This window comes from Mobula birostris, chromosome 13 (genome assembly GCF_030028105.1).
Source record: "Mobula birostris isolate sMobBir1 chromosome 13, sMobBir1.hap1, whole genome shotgun sequence".
In the NCBI taxonomy this organism is placed as follows: Eukaryota; Metazoa; Chordata; class Chondrichthyes; order Myliobatiformes; family Myliobatidae; genus Mobula; species Mobula birostris.
Genome location: NC_092382.1, coordinates 28496378 through 28517232, shown reverse-complemented (window position 1 = coordinate 28517232; position 20855 = coordinate 28496378). Strand labels below are relative to the sequence as shown.

The 20855-nt window shown below is 45.1% G+C and overlaps 1 protein-coding gene across 1 annotated transcript in view; it reads right to left on the bottom strand.

The window, feature by feature from the left end:
- LOC140208661 (uncharacterized) overlaps window positions 1-18000 on the bottom strand; it is a 52780-nt gene extending 34780 nt beyond the window's left edge. Inside the window, exon 1 of the mRNA XM_072277505.1 lies at window positions 17229-18000. Coding sequence (XP_072133606.1) covers window positions 17229-17680 — 452 coding nt within the window. The 5' untranslated portion in view covers window positions 17681-18000. The remainder of the gene's footprint in view (window positions 1-17228) is intronic.
- Window positions 18001-20855: the final 2855 nt, after the last annotated feature.

Below are 20855 nucleotides of genomic sequence, written 5' to 3'. Positions count from 1 at the left end.
CAAAGACAGCAAAACTGGCGTGTTGTGTTCGAGATTCCCGTAGACAAATTCCTTGTCATTTTTAATCTGTAAAAAGATTTACAAAATCGATCAATGAGTGACGGACAACATTTCAGATGAGATCACTTGAGTTGCCAAGGTGTGATCTGGCATCACACTGTTACAGTGAGGTTCAACCCAAGTTGGAGAGAGAAATCATCTTCTAACTGGGCACAGTGCTGGTATCTGGAATGACCATTAAATTCTCTGATGCTCTTCCTGTTTCTCTAAGAATGGGGCATTTCTGCCATCTCCAATCTGTGACCTGGCTCAGTTTGACTCTGTCCATTGATATTATTCCATGTTCCCACTGAGCTGCATGGGCTCCTGTCCCCACAGGAACTGAAACACTCTCACACAAATAGCCGGCAGTGCATTCCACGCACCCACCACTCTCTGTGTAAAAAACTTACCCCTGACATCCCCTCAGTATCTATTTCAAAGTACCTTAAAACTATGTCCCTCGTGTTAGCCATTTCAGCCCTGGGAATAAACCTCTGGCTCTCCACATGATCAATGCCCTCATCATCTTATACACCAAAAAAAGGCTCTAAACATAAACAAGGAAATTACACATTGCTTTGAGGATTTGTTAGAAGTATATAAAATTATGAGGGTATAGATAGGGTAAATGCAAGCAGCTTTTTTCACTGAGGTTGGGTGGGATGACAACCAGAGGTCATAGGTAAGTGGGGAAGGTGAAAATTTAATGGGAATATTTGGAAAAGCTCTTTCCTGCAGTGGTTGTGAGAGTGTGGATTGAGATGTCAGCACAGGTGGTGAATATGAACTCGGTTTCACCATTTCAAAGAAGTTTGGATGGGAGCCTGGATGATAGGGGTATGGAGGGCGATGGTCTCGGTGCAGGTAGTTGCATTAGACCAGGGGTCTCCAACCACCGGGTCGCAAAGCATGTGCTCCCGGGCCGCGAGGAAATGAGATGATTTGGCGATATGAGTCAGCTGCACCTTTTCTCATTCCCCGTCACGGCCACTGATCAGCCATTACACATGTGAGGTCATGACCCGCACGTCATCTGTGTCAGCGCGGGAAGGAGATCAACTCCTCGAGCTTGCAAATGACGGCGGGCTGAGAAGTATGTTTGACATAACATCCCTGTCGGCATTCTGGATCAAAGTCAAGGCTAAATATCCTGAGATAGCCACGAAAGCACTGAAAACGTTGCTTCCATTTCCAACATTTTTCTGCGAAGCGGAGTTTTCTCCAATGAATGCAACGAAAACTAAATTGCGGAATAGACTGGACAGGAACTCACTTCGAGTATCGCTGTCTCCCATCATCCCTCGATAGGACCGTGTTGTTGGAGGGAAACAAGCCCAGGGCTCCCACTGATTCAGCGATATTGGTGTGTTCCAATGATCTTATATATTCATACGGGGAAAATATGTGCTGTGTGTTTAAAATCCAAACGTTACTTAAAATGTCATGATGCTATTGACTTACCTATATAACCATATAACAATTACAGCACGGAAACAGGCCATCTCTGCCCTACTAGTCCGTGCTGAACGCTACTCTCACCTAGTCCCGCTGACCTGCACTCAGCCCATAACCCTCCATTCCTTTCCTGTCCATATAGCTATCCAATTTTTCTTTAAATGATAATATCGAACCTGCTTCTGCCACTTCTACTGGAAGTTCATTCATCACTTACTTCAAGCTCCTCTAATAATTGACTTATCACTATATTCATGCGAGGAAAATATGTGCTGTGTGTTTAATATTAAAGTCGTTAGATAAACACTTTTAGAAACGAAATTGGGTGTATTAGCCATTTATCACCTATATTCCAGTCATGATTAACACCGCCCCCCCCCCACTCCGAATAGAATCACGAAAAAGGATTTGCAGGAAAAATCGGTAGGCCACAACGCGCATGCGCACTGGTGCCCGCGCAAGGGTTCATGGTCATTGTAGTCTTTCTCTGGGTAAACGCAACGTATTTGACTGCTACTCTTGTCCGTTGGCAACCCTACCCACCAACCCCGCCCCCCCCCACCCCACCGGGTTGGCCGGTCCACAAGAATATTGTCAATATTAAACCGGTCCGCAGTGCAAAAAAGGTTGGGGACCCTTGCATTAGACAGCTTAAATGTTTTTTCAGCATTGACCAGATGGGCTAAATAGCCTGTTTCCATACGGAACTTCTCCATGTTTCTATGACACAGAAGCTGGCCAAACTTGTTTGGAAGGGAAAAGTTGGGAGTGACAACGGAGCAGCGATGGCTGGAGTTTCTGGGAGCAATTTGGGAGCTCAGTGATCGATACATCCGAAAGATGTGGAAACATTGGAAAGGCAGGAGGACACAACCGTGGTTGAAATGAGAAGCCAAAGCCAACATAAAAGCCAAAGAGAGGGTAAACAAAAGAGTGAAAACGATTGGGAAGCTTTTAGAAACCAACAGCAGACGACTAAAAAAAAAGTCAGAGCTCAGGGCGTGGAATTATGATACTGTAGTCATTAGTGAGTCTTGGTAGCGCTCAACAGTCTGAGGCATTTAGAGGAACAAAATATCCGGGGCCTCAATATCTCTTGAAAACCAAGGTTCCCTGCACCAGTTAACTTTCAACTTTTATTATGCAGGCACATACAAACTCTACACCTTCAAAATTTCACTTCTGAAGGCCCCCCACTTACCAAGTATTCCTTTGCCAGAAAACAGCCTGTCCCAAACCACACTTGTCAGATCCTTTCTGACCTTTCTCCAATTTAGAATCTCAACCCACGGTCCAGACCTCTCTTTTTTCCATATTTACTTTGAATCTCATGGCATTATGGTCACTAATTTCGGTCACCAGCCCTGGATCATCAACCTATTGCACACTTTTACATCAGGAATTCTACGTACTGATTAAGGGCACATTTGACAAACTATACCCCATCTAGTCCTCTTACAGTATGGGAGTCCCAGTCAATACATGGAAAGTTAAAATCACTCACTGAATCAACTTTTGTTTCTTGGCATGGTCTGCGATCTCTCTACAAATTTGTTCCTCTAAATCCCTCGGATTGTTGGGTGCAACCAAGTCCCCAATAATGGCTACAATATCAGAATTCCCTGTCCTGAGCTCATCTGGTTTTCCTACAATTCTTGCATTGTGATATACACAGCTCAGCACATTCATCGCTCCATGCTCAACCATTTGATTGCTGACTGTATCTGGTGTCTGAACAACATCTGACTGGTGTCAAGAAAACAACCTCTCCTCATTGTCACAAAACATGCATCATTGCTGTCGCAGTTTATGTTCCACTGGATGCTAATGCTAAAGTAGCCATGAAAGACCTCAGTGCTGCTATTAGCAAGCTGCAGACATTGCATCCAGACGGAGCTTTGACTGTCGCTGGAGACTTTAATCATTGTAACCTGTGTACCGTGCTTCCAAGATTTTACCAAAATGTATTACGCACCACCAGGTGTAATAAAACCTCAGATCATGTGTACACAAATGTGGCTGACACTCAAACTAACTACCCTCCCCCATCTGGGACAGTCCGACCATCTTTCATTGTTTCTGCTTCCCAAGTATAGCCCGGTCATTAAACGTGTGAAACCCACAATGAAGACTATTAAGATCTGGCTGGAGGGGGCTGACTCTGCTCTTCAGCACCAATTCCAGCACACAGACTGGAGCACGTTTGCTGCCCATGCCACCACAGACTCTCAGACTAACATTGATTTATAAACCAACTCTGTCCTTGAGCACATCAACAAGTGTGTAGATAGAGAGACATTACTAAAACAAATAAGAGTTTTCCCCAATCAGAAACCATGGATGAACAGAGAGGTTCACCTCCTGCTCAAAGCCAGAGATTCAGCCGTCAGGTCTGGAGACGGGGAGGTTCACAGCTCAGCCAGGGCCAACCTGAGGAGGGGAATCTCTCAGGCTAAACACATATACAAACAGAGAATCGAGGAGCATTTCAACTCCTCAGACCCCCGGTCCATGTACATGGCATACAGGTTATACAGACTTCAAACCTCCTAGTACTGTGCCCCCTTCCAGCTCTGCTACCCTCCCTGATGAGCTCAATTACTTCTACGCTCGCTTTCATCGAGGGAACAAGGAGGTCACCCTCAAAGCGGATCTCCCACCTGGTGAACTGTCTCTCTCACTTTCCACCTCCGATGTTTGTGCCACCCTGAGCAGGGTGAATGTACGGAAGGCAGCTGGTCCGGATGGAATACCTGGCCGTGTGGTGAGAGTCTGTGCAGGGCAGTTGACCGGGGTCTTCACGGACATTTTTAATCTGTCCCTGGCCCGGGGTGTTGTCCCCACAAGCTTCAAGATCACCACCATCGTGCCAGTGCCGAAGCATTCCACTGCCACGAGCCTGAATGATTTCCGCCCAGTTGCACTCACCCCCATCATTGCAAAGTGCTTTGAAAGACTGGTTCTATCACATCTGAAATCCTGTCTGCCCACTACCCTGGACCCCCATCGCACCAACAGGTCAACAGAGGACGCCATCTCCACGGCACTTCACTCTGCCCTGACCCACCTGGACAGCCCCAACTCTTATGTCAGAATGATGTTCATTGACTTTAGTTCGGCATTTAATACTGTGATCCCCTCAAAGCTGATCACCAAACTTCGCCAGCTTGCTATCAGCTCATCCCTCTGCAATTGGACCTTGGACTTTCTGATGAACAGACCCCAATCAGTTAAGTTAGACAACCTCTCCTCCTCCACTCTCACCCTGAACACCGGCGTGCCTCAAGGCTGTGTGCTGAGCCCTCTTCTGTACTCCCTTTTCACCTGTGACTGTGTTCCTGTACATGGTTCTAACTCCATAATCAAGTTCGCAGATGACACCATGGTGGTTGGCCAGATCAGAGGGGATGACGAGACAGCCTACAGGGACAAGGTCCAGCACCTGGATGCGTGGTGTGCCGACAACAATCTGACCCTTAACACCCAGAAGACCAAGGAGATCATTGTGGACTTCAGGCATGCCAGGAGCCACACTCACGTCCCCATCTACATCAACGGAACTGTAGTGGAGCGTGTATCAAGCTTCAAATTCCTTGGTGTCCACTTTTCCGAGGATCTCATCTGGTCCCTGAACTCCTCCATCCTGATCAAGAAGGCACAACAGCACCTTTACTTCCTGCGGAACAACAAGAAATCTCACCTCTGTCCCAGGATATGACAGACTTTTACTGCTGTACCATTGAGAGCATACTCACCAACTACATCTCAGTGTGGTATGGCAATTGTCCTGTATCAGAGCGCAAAGCACTCCAGTGTGTGGTGAAAACTGCCCAGCGGATTATCGACAGCCAATTGTCCACCATTGAGAACATCTACCATTAACGCTGCCTGGGTAGGGCGAAAAGAATTATCAAGGATACATCTCACCCTAACCATGGACTTTTTAACTCTCCTCCCATCAAGGAGGTGCTAAAGGAGCCTCCGCTCCCACACCAACAGGCACAGGAAGAGCTTCTTCCCTGAGGCTGTGACACTGCTGAACCTCTAGTCACAGCGCTAAGCAGTATTGCATCCATATTGTACTGTCTCAGTACTTTTATATTTGTGGGCTGTAGCACTTTTTTATTCAGTTATTTTGTAAATAACACGATTCTTTGCATTTCTGGTCAGATGCTAACCACATTTCATTGGCTTTGTATCTGTACTTGGCACAATGACAATAAAGTTGAATCCAATCTAATCTAAAAAAAACAAAGGAGCTGATTGTGAACGACAGGAGGAATGGAGACAGGCTAATCCCGATTGACATCGATGGATCTGGGGTTGAGACAGTGAACTGCTTTAAGATCCTTGGCATAAACATCAGCGAGGACCTGACATGGTCTGTACATACCGGCTGTGTTGTGAAAAAAGCACAACAGTACCTTGCTCACCTCAGACGGCTGAAGAAGCTTGGGATTGAGTCCCAAATCCTAAGAACTTTCTACTGGAACACAACTGAGAGCATCCTGACTGGCTGCATCACTGCCTGGATGATCTGGAATTGATCCATTTCAAGTTCCAACTCCATAAAGTGCAGGGTTACAAGCTGCAGCTGGATGCACATCTTGTAGGTGAGGGCATAAGGGACAGTGGAAGTTCCGCCACCAATGTCCCCTCTAATTTGTAATGACCGGTCTGCACATAGAGCTTTAAGTTCCTCGGGGTAAATATCACAAATGACCTGACCTGGTCCAACCAGGCAGAGTTCACTGCCAAGAAGGCCCACCAGCACCTTTACTTCCTGAGAAAACTAAAGAAATTTGGCCTGTCCTCTAAAACCCTCACTAATTTTTATAGATGCACTGTAGAAAGCATTCTTCTTGGGTGCATCACAACCTGGTATGGAAGTTGTCCTGTCCAAGACTGAAAGAAGCTGCAGAAGATCGTGAACACGGCGCAGCTCATCACACAAACCAATCTTCTGTCCGTGGACTCAGTTTACACCGTACGGTGTCAGAGCAGTGCTGCCAGGATAATCAAGGACGCAACCCACCCAGCCAACAGACTTTTCATCCCTCTTCCCTCCAGGAGAAGGCTCAGGAGCTTGAAGACTCGTACGGCCAGATTTGGGAACAGCTTCTTTCCAACTGTGATAAGACTGCTGAATGGATCCTGACCCGGATCTGGGCCGTACTCTCCAAATATCCAGACCTGCCTCTCGGTTTTTTTGCACTACCTTACTTCCCATTCTTCTATCTTCTATTTATGATTTATAATTTAAATTTTTAATATTTACTAATTTTAACTAATTTTAATATTTATAATATTTAATATTTGTAATCCAGGGAGTATGAAGCGGAGAATCAAATTTCGCTGTGATGATTATACATTCTACTACCAATTGTTTGGCGACAATAAAGTACAAAGTAAAGTAAATCTTGTACTGTTCATTCTTTTAACCAGTGACAACATGTGCACAGTGAATTTTATATAGAGAGGTATTCATTTTAACTGCTAGCAAATCACTGTCAGTAAGAACTTTGATCTCCTCTGGGTTTGATGGAGTTCATCTGCACTCTCACACAACCCATGTAGCAGGCCTGTAACGGGTAATGAAGGATTTTCTCGCCAGAGCTTTTGCACATTGTCCATATCTGATTTGCTTGCTAAATGACGCTTTAAAAAGTCAGATTTCAAACTATCACTCCACTTCTTCCCACTTTCAAATTCTCCAGCAACTTTTGCATCACCACAATACACACAGGTAACACCAGTTTCTGTATTGTACATAAATATTTCCCCTGAACCCTCCCCCAGGTGACTGACGGTGGTGAACTCAGTGATGGCAATGCCAATGAATATGAAGGGAAGGGCAGTAGTCTGTCTCATTGGAGTCTGGCACATTTGTGATGTGAAAGCTACTTGTTGCCCAGGGCAAAGGTGTTTGATATCATTATGTACCCAGAGAGAGTGGGACAAAACATGTTCTCACGGGTAGAAAGTCCAGAACAAGAGGGGGTGGAACAAGCAACAGACACAAAATGCTGGGGGAACTCAGCAGGCCAGGCAGCATCTATGGAAAAGAGTACTAATGCTGAGTTCCTCCAGCAATTTGTGTGTGTTGCTCGGATTTCCAGCATCTGCAGATTTTCTCTTGTTTGTGACTGGAGGCAGAACAAAGGTGATTTTCACAACAGCTGATGTAAAAGATTTTGTTCCCTTTCTCCGAGTTCCCGATCCTTGCATTTAGACAGCTGGAGCTCAGCTCTGTCTGAGAGACCCATCGGTTCCCATTCCCTCATCAGCCGGAAGCTCCCCGGGGCCCGTGTACGGATGGTGGGGCTGAGAGAGAGGGAAGAGAGCAGGACTGTCCCGGGATTGCGGGTCACGGAGTCCGGAGTCACAGCAACTACCCGAAGTCGGTGTTGGAAACGCCGCCCGGTGAGACCCCCAACCCGGAGATCCCTTCTCACCTCAACCGATCATCCGGGGCCTTTTGTGCCCCGCGCGCTGGTGAGCTCGAGCTTGGTCGGTTTAACGGCTGGGATACTAATCACGTGACCAGCCCCTCCCCCACCGCTGTCAACAGGGGAGTCACGCGCGGCGCTATTCCCATTGGTACGAAGCGATGTCAATCACTGCTTCCAACCAATAGCGAAGGTGGACCAGCCGAGAGGGCGTTACCCCCGCTGACACCGTCTCCCGAACTTTCCGTCACGGCGGGACAACCGTCAAAGTAAATGTCCGCTTTCTGATTTATTTCCATTTCCCTCCGAGGGAAGTTGGGGCGTTTGTGAAGCGTCTCCTGCGGCCGGAGTCTGATGTGTCGCTGAGAGGTAGGAGGAGACCGCTCGGCCCGTCGGTTTGATGCCGGTTCCCCGGGGAGGGAGAGGATGAAGACGGGGAGAGAGGGGGCGGACAGGATGTTTGTCCCGGTGGGGACAGGAGGGGCTCATCTGTGGAAATGTCTGAGCCCACGGTGGTGGCGATTCACCACATTGGGGGGCAAACACCGGCAGACTGTTGCCCTGCAAGCGGGGCCAATGGTCCGGGCAAAGTGACAATTATTTGTGTTTTGTTGAGACTGTACCGGGAATATGGTGTAAAATCCCGCTCCCCACACTAACACGGGTCACACAGACCAAAGAACAAACTGCCGGAGGAACTCAGTGGGTCGGGCAGCATCTGTGGAGGGAAATGGACCGTCAACATTTCGGGCCGAGACCCTCCCTCTGGACTGAGAGTGGACGGGAAATAGTCCGAGAAAAGAGGTGAGGGGTGGGGATGGGGCAAGAGCTGGGGAGTGAGAGGTGGATCCAGGTGAGGGGGAGGTGGGAAGGTGGAAATAGTGACGGGGTGGGAGGTGAGTGGTTGGGGCAACACGGGGCTGCAGAAGATGGAAATTAATTCCATAGAGGATTAACAAAGAGGTTAGAGAGTATTTGTTATGGAGAGTGCAATGAAGATTCACCAGACTGATCCCTGGAGTGGTGGGGTCATCATATGAAGAAAGATCAAATGTGATAACCCTTTCATTTAGAGAATCGAGGACTGAGAGGTGAACACATTGAAATGCACAACATCATTACCGGCTGAACCAGGGATCCCAGTCTCTGAAAAAGGGGGTGGACTGTCCGGGACTGAGATGAGGGGAAACATCTCCACTCCGAGGGTGGTGAATGTCTGTAAATCCCCACCACAGAGGCCGGTGAAGACTCAGTGATCGTTCTCACATAAAACAGAGGCCGGCAGATGTGTGGAGACCGGTGGGATCGAGGAAATGAGGATTGGGCAGAAACATGTGGCTGAGATGGGAGAGCAGCCATCATCTTGTTGATGGTTAGAGGGGCTGAATGGCCACCTCCTTCTGTTTCTCACTTGATGTTTCAGTGTTCCTGTCCAGTGAGGCTGGAGGAATGTGAATAGAAATTAGTGTTTATAAACATGGACAGATTTAAATGAAACCTGCACATTTCCGGTTTGGGTCTGAATTGTGTGTTGGACCAGGATGGGAATCGAGCCTGTGACTCTGTGACCTTGGGGTGGAGGGAAAGGGACAGGGAAGATATGGAGGGAAGAAGTAAAAATGTATCTGGTGTAAATATGGAATAATGTGGGAAATGCGGCGGATGGGTCGGGCAGCGTGTGAGGGGCGAAGAGCAGAGTCACCGGATCAGATGGGAGACCCTCCACCCGTCACCTGATCCTGTTTCCTGTTCACGTTTTTCCACAAATCTGCAGCATCTGCCAGTCACTGCTGGAGTGTACGTGTAGCTTCATCTTTCGCCCGTTCAGACAAGGCAGTGAGATCCGGATCTATCACGTCCTCTCGTTGTGGGTGGACAATGATTTATTCTGCAATATTTTCAGCATGTTTCCATATAACCACATAACAATTACAGCACAGAAACAGGCCATCTTGGCCCTTCTAGTCCGTGCCAAATGCTTTCTCTCACCTCGTCCTCGGCCTCAAACCATAACCACTGGGCTGAGGCCTGGGATTAGGCCTCATTCCACTGTTTTTACCTGCTGAAGAGCAGCCAATGTTTCTGGCTATATGACCCATTTATGTGAGAACTTAGCCTTTTGTATTTATCTGAGCTTTTCATAAGTTTAGTTATACTTTAGTACAGTTTAGTTCAGCTTCACTCCAGAATTTCCAAAGCAACAACCCATTGAGTCAAATAGTTCCACACAATTAAAATAGTTTACAGTATTACATTTTTAAATTTTTTGTTTTGTACTACTTATATAATTTAACTATTTAATATGTATATTCTTATTTTAAATCAATTTTTAAAATCTATTGTTACGAATTAGGTTCTATTGCTGCCGCAGAGACAACAAATTACATGACATCTGCCAGTGCTATTAAACCTGATTCTGATAATTGGTCTGGGAGACCCACCACCGGTCACCTGATCCCAGTTACTGCAGATCGTAATGTGAGATTGAAGCCTTTTCTATTTATTTGTGTTCCTCAGTTGTGTTAAGTTTCCCTCTGTGCTTCCAAAGCAGAAGCTCAGTCTGTCTAATATTTCCACAAAACTAAAATGGGGAATTTGTTTATTCTTATCACGTATTGAGCTACAGTGAAAATCTTGCCTGACCTACCATCCACACAGATCGATACATTACAACAGTACATTGAGCTGATATACGACAAAACAATAACTGTAACAAAGCATTGTGGCTGCAGAGAAAGTGCAGTGCAGATAGACATATGGTGCAGGGTCACGTCGAGTTACATTGTGAGGTCGAGTCTATTTTATTGGACCGGAGACCATTAATTTGGCTTACAATTGCAAACAGGAAGCCGTCCATGAGCCTGGTGGTACGCGTTTTAAGGCTTTTGTATCTCTTCCGCGATGGGGGATTGGGTTTGCGGCATCTTTGAGTACATGGCCTGCTTTTCCAATGCAGGAGAAGTGTAGGAAGAGTCCATAGAGGGGAGGCTTGTTTCTATGATGTTCCCAGATGAGACCAAAGTTCTCTGCAGTTCCTTGCAGTCATGGGCAGAGCTTTAGACAAGAAGCTCAGAGACCTCGGCCTTCTCCCTGCCTTGTGCAGCTGGATCCTGGACTTCCTGTCAGATCACCGGCAGGTGGTAAGAGTGGGCTCCCTCACCTCTGTCTCTCTTACCCTCAGCACACATGCCCCACACGGTTGTCTCCTTGGCCCCCTCCTTTACTCTCTGTGCACCCATGACTTGTGTCACCACCCACAGCTCCAATCTGTTAATTAAATTTGCTGACGACACTACATTGATTGGCCTAATCCCAAATAATAACTTTCAATCGATCAAATGCTTCCTGACAAGGCTCGGTCCAAACAAACTTTTCACCCTTCTTCAGGAGATTAGTCAGAGGAAGAGCGATATCAGCAAAGTTCTTCCAGAACTTACGATAATATCCAACCATTCCCAGAAAACTTCCAAGAGCCTTCTTACCAGTCTGTCACAAAAACTGTGGGTCAACTGTCTAAGAAAAATAACAAGATGGCTTGAGTTGCAAAAATGGTTTCAGGTGCTTTTATTTACAAAAATAGTGGAAAATCAAAACTTGGATGTCCACATCAAAACAAGAAATTTTTTTAAAAATGCAATATATATATATATATATATATATATATATATACACAGCTTGCAGTTGTCACCTGTCTGGTTAACAGCCACCCTCAAATTAAACAAAAAAAGAACCCAAAGCGCTAAGCTGATCCCCCTAGACAAACCAAAAGCTAATTAACTCAATTATCTTCCATTTCAGGCAATCTGAAACTCTACCACCAGTTCTCACAATAAACACATATACTTCATCATAGGATTCACCATTTCCCGGTTAAATAACTTAAATAAACCCCATGAGTAATTAGGTAACATAACCCTTGTCCCAGGTAAAGATGGTATCCTCCACCATCGGCACACCTGTGCAGGTTGCTGCTGCCTCTATATAAGACAGCTCTATGCAGCAGCTCTGTTTCAGACCCAGTGACTGTGGAGGAGAGAGACGTCAGATTATCATGACACTTCGTCAAAACACTTACTGGAAAGATGAATATGAATAAATTGACCTGAGATAATAAAACTGTGACATAGTGTGTTTCTTTTTTCCATGCCTGTTACTGCTGGGGATGAGTGTAAAATTGTGACTGTTGATTTATTGTGATGCGTGCACTCACCACAATAACAGAGGGGAATAATGTGTGTGGATGACGCTTTGAGTGTTTTACCGAGTGTGCCATGAAACATCTGTAATCAGTGACCGGCCTTCGTCACACAGTCGCAATAGGAACTTCAGAAATTGCCTGGATTTTGCCTGCACAGGAGCCAACTTGCCTTGACCTACAACACAGCCAAGACAGATCACAGTGGCGTGGCCAAGTTCACTCTTAGCTCAGTCAGCTGTAAGGTTGGCCCTGGAGAGCCTGTCAAACAGCTCTTCCACTACAGACATATGCTCTTCCCAAGTGTCACTCCCTGTGACTAAGTCATCAATATAGGCATCTGTGTGTCCTAACCCTCAAATTACAGGATCAATCATTCTCTGGAATGTTCCTGGAGCATATTTCATTCCAAATGGTGAAACATTGTATTCATACAACCCAGAAGGTGTCACAAATGCAGAAATTTCTCTACCTCAGTCCGTCAATGGAACACACCAATACCCTTTCAACAGATCAATCTTTGTAAGAAATTACCTTTTCCAACCTTATTGATGCAATCATCCACCCTAGGGATAGGATAGGCATCTGTTTTTGTTACTGCATTTACCTTCCTATAATCAGTGCAAAATCTAACACTACCATCAAGTTTGGGCACAATAACGCAGGGTGAGCTCCAATCTGATGTTGAAGGCCTAATAATACCATTTTTCAGCATATATTCAATTTCTTGCTCAGCCAATTTCCATTTCTCTACGTTCATGCGATATGGGTGTTGTTTAATCGGTTTGGCTTGACCAATATCTACGTCATGTACTGCGACCCTGGTTTGCCTGGGAACATCGGGAAATAAATCTTTAAACTTCAGCTGTTGTTGTTGCTTTGGCTGCAGATGAGCCAACTTGTTGTCAATGTTTTTGAGAACAACCGAGTTCATTAGCCTAACTGGGACCATGTTTGGCTTGTGAAAAGTCTCAGACGAGTCAATTGTTTCATTCTCAGGGTTGTCAGATTGATATGTTTGACAACACTCACCGATGGTGCCTGCTTGTCAGAATAAGGCTTTGTCATATTGATGTGTACCACCTGTGTTAGTTTACGTCGGTGGTGTGTTTTAATAACATAATTCACATCATTAATTTGAGAGACTATTTCATACAGTCCATTGAACTTCACCTGAAGTGGATTCGTCAACATTGGAGATAAGGCAACACATTATCCCCCACCTAGTATTTTCTTTTGTTTTGGTCTGCTTATCAAACCAACACTTCATTTTGTTTTGAGAAATCTTTATGTTTTGTCTCGCTAGACGACAGGCTTGGTGTAGTTTATTTTTGAACTTCAAAACATAGTCTAACAAGTTAACATGTACATCCCCATCAATCCACTGTTCCTTTAACAAGGTCAAAGATCCCCTCACTCTATGACCAAATACAAGTTCAAATGGACTAAAGCCCAGTGATTCCTGTACCGACTCTCTTAAGCCTCATTTATACTTGTGCGTCAAGTGTACGCCATAGGCATCATGTACCCTACGCCGTACCCACGCTGTAGGGTGACGTGCATCTCCTCTAAAAAGTAACTCACACGTCGCGGCGATGCAGACCGCAACAACTGTGATTGGAGACAATGAGCCAAATCGTTAAAATTTCTGTCCTATGAAATTTAGGAACTACAACTTGGTGAACAACTGCCCATTCCTCACTCGCAGGTATAGCAGGTGGCCTCCACTTCCCCATTAACACTCCATCCTTGAGATAATACCCTACTGACATTTTCTTAATCTCATCATCTGAGAGAGATGTTTCTTATGAAGCTTCAATCTCAGGGTCTCGGTTCTGTTCTGCTATAAACTCCTTCCTAGACAGGGATAAATCTTTCTCATCAGACTTACTACCTGAATCCTGTTGGAACAATGAAGGCAAAAAAGTCCCTGACAAGTCATCATAACCTGAATCCCAACTTTGGCTATCTTGGGTATCAGAATCGTGCTGCACAGAACCGTCTGCATCGGGAGAATTTTTAGCTGTACTTCGAGTTACTGCACAGGAAGGATAAATGTTAAAATCCATCTGTGGGTCGTCAGTGGTTGGTTTAGTTGTCAACTGCACTGCAGGAACAACTTTACCATCTGCCAGGTCATTCCCTAACAGCAAAGTAACATCTTCCACAGGTAAACTGGAGCATAATCCGATCCTAACAGGTCCTGAAACAAACCCTGACTGTAAAGTTACCTTGTACAATGGCACAGATACAATGCTGCCCCCAATGCCTTTAATAAGATTTACCTCACCTATCTCAGTCTCATCACCAAACTTTAGAACGCTGTCTAATATAAGTGACTGAGAAGCCCCAGTATCTCGAAGAATTTTCACTGATACCGGGGTTGACCCTTCCATTACTAATACAAACCCATTTGACATAAAATGATCGAATCCCTTAACTCGGTCAGACCTCTCAGTCCTTAACTGAGCCGCAACAGAATGTTCAGAACCCTGTGGGTTTATAGGTGCTTCAACATACAGATCAGAGGTATTTGGGACTGCCTCCTTTTCCTTTTTCTTCTTCAGGACACAACAATTAGCCATCATATGACCAGCTTTCTTACAATAGTAACAAGAGAGACCAGAATATTTCTCCTTCAACTGCTTCCCTTCATCCTTACTCTTGTCACTAGTCCCAGTTTTAATTTCTGGTTTACCCTGGTTATCCCTGCTACTCTTCTGGAAACTCTTACTCGGGGTAAACATAACCTTGTGGGTTAAAGCAAACTCATCTGCTAATCTAGCAGACTCCTGCAAAGCAGCAGCATCCTTTTCATCTAAGTACATCTTTACGTCATCAGGGATGCACATTTTGAATTCTTCAATTAAAACCAACTCTTTCAAGCTGTTAAAATCATCATTTACATTTTTATATGTGCACCAGTGGTCAAAACACACAAACTTCTCATAAGCAAATTCCATATAAGTCTGGTTCACAGCTTTCCTCAAATTTCTAAACTTTTGCCTGTATGCTTCTGGTACCAACTCGTAAGCCTTGGGCACAGCCTGTTTCACTATGTCATAATCAACTGCTTCAACAACTGTCAAAGCAGAATAGGCTTGCTGAGCCTTCCCCTTAATTACACTTTGTGGCCAACCCTCTTTTGGGCACTTTAAACTCTGAGCAACCTTATCAAAATGCTGAAAGTATTTATCAACCTCTGCATCATCAAATGGAGGTACCAATTTAACTTCCTGACTGCTCTCAAACTTATCACCAGAGTCTAACGTTATAACCCTTTGCTGCAATCTCTCTATCTTTTCCAGCTCGAACAGCCACTGTCTTTCTGCTTCCTCCCTGTTTTTCTGCCTCTTCTCTCTGTTTTCCTGCCTCTCTAGCCTCAACCTGCCTCTGCCTTTCCACAGCCTCCATCTTCAATTTTTCTAACTTGTACGGGAGGCCAAGCTCACTAGGTTTACTTTCAGGAAACACCTCCAACTCCTCCACTTTAAACACACCCTCAGATACATAATGTTCAGCTATTATCCTCTGCATCTGTGACCTCCTCATTGTCGATTTCACCTTAGCAAGTTTTAACCATTTAACAATACTCAACAACTCAATCCTTCTGGTGTCCTTTAGTGCCTCAGAGGTTGGCGCTTCCAGAAATCTATCAACATCCATTGCTGCTGATTTTCCACACACAAATAAATCAAAAGGGATTTCTCCAATGAAATCGATAATTAATCAATACGCCTCCAAATCTTTTCCTATATCGGATGCAGGTCCCAATTTTGTCCCCGTAACACTTTAGAAATGAGTCAGCAGCAATAGACTACACCTAGAGTCTGTTTTTGATGTTACATCCACTATCTTTATTAGTACCTACTAACAATATAGTAACTTAAGCAAGATAAACAAAAGTTAACAGTGTTATGTGTATATATGTGGGTAAATATAACTCCCAAACTATTGAGCTCAGGGGAAACAAGGCTTGGAGTCTTGAGATGGTAAACTATGAAAGTTCAGTTCAACCACAGAATAGTTGAGAAGAGAGAGATATTTGTAATCCAGGGTAAATGTAGAGAGAAGGCAATAATGTTGACTTCCACAACATCCATGATGGTAAAACGAGAGAACAGTCACTGTAGATTTTATCTGTCATCGTTCCAAATCCACATACAAATTATCACCAAAAGTGACTTTTCACAGGGGGTATCGTCTTCAAGTGAATTTCCACACCACACCCAGGCAAGGGTTAACACATAAGTGGTCTTCACAGGATACCCCAAATCCGATCCACTCCTATGGATCAAACGAGATGACAACCACACATTCAACGTATGCTGAATCAATAATTAACCCACCCTTGTGGGTATAGGAAAGTTCTAAACAATGACCCTTGGCCACTGGTCCCTTGTTCCGATACTTCCATTTTTCCTCCTTCATCTCCGTCTGACTCTGAGTGTCTGTGTCCGTGGTTAAAACTAATCAAGCTGCGAGCAATGTAAACAAGATGCAAGTCAGACTGATTTCCATTCTTAATCTCTCTCAAAATGACAGTCCACAGCAAACAAAATCTAGGGATTTATAACAATGGCCACTCCCCAGTGTGAACTCGCTGATGTCTCAGTAGGGTGGATGACTGAGTGAATCTCTTCCCACAGACTGAGCAGGTGAATGGCTTTTCCCCAGTGTGAACTCGCTGATGTCTCTGTAGGGTGGATGATCGAGCGAATCTGTTCCCACATTCTGAGCAGGTGAATGGCTTCTCCCCAGTGTGAACTCGCTGATGAATCTGTAGGTCGGATGACCAAGTGAATCTCTTCTCACAGACTGAGCAGCTGAATAGCTTCTCCCCAGTGTGAACTCGCTGATGACTCTGTAGGTGAGATGACTCAGTGAATCTCTTCCCACATTCCAAGCAGGCGAACGGCTTCTCTCCAGTGTGGACTCGCTGGTGTCTCTGTAGGGTGGAAGAGTAAGTGAATCTCTTCTCACAGACTGAACAGGTGAATGGCCACTCCCCAGTGTGAACTGACTGGTGTGCTAGTAGTTGGGAAGACTGAGTGAATCTTTTCCCACATTCTGAGCAGGTGAACGGCTTCTCCCCAGTGTGAACTCGCTGATGACTCTGCAGGGTGGATGACTCAGTGAATCCCTTCCCACAGACTGAGCAGGTGAACGGCTTCTCCCCAGTGTGAACTCGCTGATGACTCCGTAGGTTGGATGACTGAGTGAATCCCTTCCCACAGACTGAGCAGGTGAATGGCTTCTCTCCAGTGTGAACTCGCTGATGTACCATTAGGTTGGATGACTCAGTGAATCTCTTCCCACAGACTGAGCAAGCGAACGGCTTCTCCCCAGTGTGAACTCGATGGTGTCTCTGTAGGTCGGATGACCAAGTGAATCTCTTCCCACATTCTGAGCAGGTGAATGGCTTCTTCCCAGTGTGAACTCGCTGGTGTGTCAGTAGGTGAGATGACCAAGTGAATCCTTTCCCACAGACTGAACAGGTGAACGGCCGCTCCCTGGTGTGAACTTGCTGGTGTGCCATTTGTTCAGATGACTGAGTAAATCCTTCCCCACAAATTCAGCAGATAACCAACCTCTGCCCAGAGTGAACTGACTGGTGTGTCCACAGGTGGGAAGACCGACAGAATCCTTTCTCACACACTGAATAGTTGAATGACCTTGCCCAGTGTGAACTTGCTGATGTACCTTCAATTGAGATGACCGAGTGAATCCCTCCCCACAGTCTGAGCAGGAAGGATGGTCGATTGAATCCCTTGCTCCACTTCTTAAATATCTAGACAGAGACAGCAAAACTGGCGTGTCGTGTTTGAGATTCCTGGAGACAAATTCCTTCTTATTTTTAACCTGTAAAAAGATTTATAAAATCCATCAGTGGGTGTAGGACAACATTTCAGATGATATTACTTGAGTTGCCAAGGTTTGATCTGGTATCACACTGTTACAGTGAGGTTCAACCCAAGTTGGAGAGATAAATCATCTTCTAACTGGGCACAGTGCTGGTATCTGGAATGGCCATCAATTTCCTGATGCTCTTCCTGTGTCTGTAAGAATGCAGCATTTCTGCCATCTCCAATTTGTGTCTTGGCTCAGTTTGACTCTCTCCATTGGTATTATTCCCTGCTCCTGCTGAGCAGCATGGGTGCCTGACCCCATCATATCTGAAACACTTTCACACAAATAGTCTTTCTTGACGTGCAGCGAGGATTGTCTTTTATGTATTATTAACTTAAAGTGCCACAATTTTAAGTTTTAATGCCATATAAAAAATTCCTGCTGAGATGAATGGTTGGTCCACACAGCTGTGAAAAGGACTTAGAGGGAATTTTTGTATTATTTCAGGTTCTTGTCACAGTCACAGAAAAGGACAACACAGAAACAGGCCCTTTTGTTTGTGCTGAACTATCTAAACTGCCCACTCCTGTACCCCTACCATCCAGGTACCTAAGCAAACCTCTTAAATGTTGAAATTGAGCTTGCTTGCACCACTTGGGCTGACTGCTCATTCCACACCCGGATGACCATCTGTGTGAAGAAATTTCCCCTCATGTTCCCCTTAACGTTTCACCTTTCACCCTTAACCCATGGCCTCTGGTTGTCGTCCCACCCAATCCCAGTGGAGTAAGTCAGCTTGCTTTTACCCTGTCTATGCCCCTCTATCACAAACAAATCGCCCCTCAGTCTTCTACATTCCAAGGAATAAATTCCTGACCTGTTCAATCTTTCCTAACAACCCAAGTCCTCCAGACCTGGCAACATCCTTGTGAATTTTCTCTGAACTCTTTCAACCTCTTTTACAACTTTCTTGTAGGTAGGTGACCAAAACTGTACACAATACTCCAAAGTAGGCCTCACAACTGTCTTCTACAAGTCAACATAACGTTCATCTATTGTTGTCAGTACTTTGGTTCATGAAGGCCAATGGGCCAAAATCTTTCTTTCGATCCCATCTATGACACCATTTTCAATAGACAATAGGTGCAGGAGTAGGCCATTCGGCTCTTCGAGCCAGCACTGCCATTCACTGTGATCATGGCTGATCATCCACAATCAGTACCCCGTTCCTGCCTTCTCCCCATATCCCTTGACTCCGCTATCATTAAGAGCTCTATCTAACTCTTTCTTGAAAGCATCCAGAGAATTGGCCTCGAGGCAGAGCATTTCACTGACCCACAACCCTCTGGGTGAAAAAGTTTTTCCTCAACTCCATTTAAGTGGCCTACCCTTTATTCTCAAATTGTGGCCTCTGGTTCTGGACTCCCCTAATATCAGTGAATTAAGGACTTGTATTCCCAGATCCCTTTCTTCTGCAAAACTCCTCAGAGCCCTACCAGTCACTGTGAAAGACCTACCTTGATAGGTCCTACCAAAGTGCAACACCTCACACTTGTCTGCATTAAATTCCATTTTCCATTTCTCAACCCATTTTCTCAGCTGGTCCAGATCGCACTGCACGTCATGATATCTTTCCTCGCTGACCACTACACCACCAACCTTGGTGTCGTACAGAAATTTGCTGATCCAGTTAACCACACTATCATCCAGATTACTGATATAGATGAAAAACAACAACAGATCCAGCACTGATCCCTGTGGCACACCACTAGTCACAGGCCTCCAGTCAGAGAGGCAACCATCTGCTACCACACACTGGCTTCTCCCAAAGACAGTGTCTCATTCAATTTACTATCTCCTCTTGAATGCTGAGTGACTGAACCTTCTTGACCAACCTCCCATATCAAACTTTGTCAAGTGCCTTGCTAAAGTCCATGTAGACAACATCCACTGCCTTGCCTTCATCCACTTTCCTGATAACTTCCTCGAGAGACTCTACAAGATTGGTTAGATATGACCTACCGTGCACAAAGCCATGCTGTCTATCCTTAAACATCCACATCTATCCAAGTACTTACAGTATATATCTGGTTCCTGCACACACGTTCCAATAACTTTCCCACTACTGATGTCACCAATGTACAATTTCTTAGTTTATTTTAGAGCCCTTCTTGAACAGTGGAACAACATTGCTGTCCTCCAATCTGCCAGTACCTCACCTGTCACTAAGGATGACTTAAATATCTGTGCTTGTGCCCCGACAATTTCTGCACTTGTCTGCCGCAGAGTCCCAGGGAACAACTTGTCAGGCCCTGGGGATTGATCCACGCTAACTTGCCTGAAGACAGCAAACACCTCCACCTCTGTAATCCGTACAGGGTCCATGAAGTTGATGCTGCTTTGCCTCACTTCTATAGATTCTGTCACCATCTCTTGAGTAAATATGGATGCAAAAACATCTGCCACATCTATTTTGTCTCCTCATATGGATTAACGTTCTGATCTTGCAGAGGATTAATTTTTCCCTTGCAATCCTTTTGCACTTAACCTATCTGCTAGAATCCCTGAGATTATCCTTCACTTTAGTGCTGAGGGGCAACCTCATCCTTCTTTTAGCCATCCTGATTTATTTCTTATGTATTCTCTTGCATTTCTTATACTCCATAAGAATCTGCCTGCTTATACCCGTTATCCAACTCCATTTTGTGCTTCACCAGGGTCTCAATATCTCTTGAAATCCAAGGTTCCTACAGTTTCTATATTCACCTTTTATTCTGACAAACACACACCCGCTTTGTACTATCAAATTTTGCTTTGAAGGCCTCCCATTTACCAAGCACACCTTTGCCAGAAAGCAGCCTGTC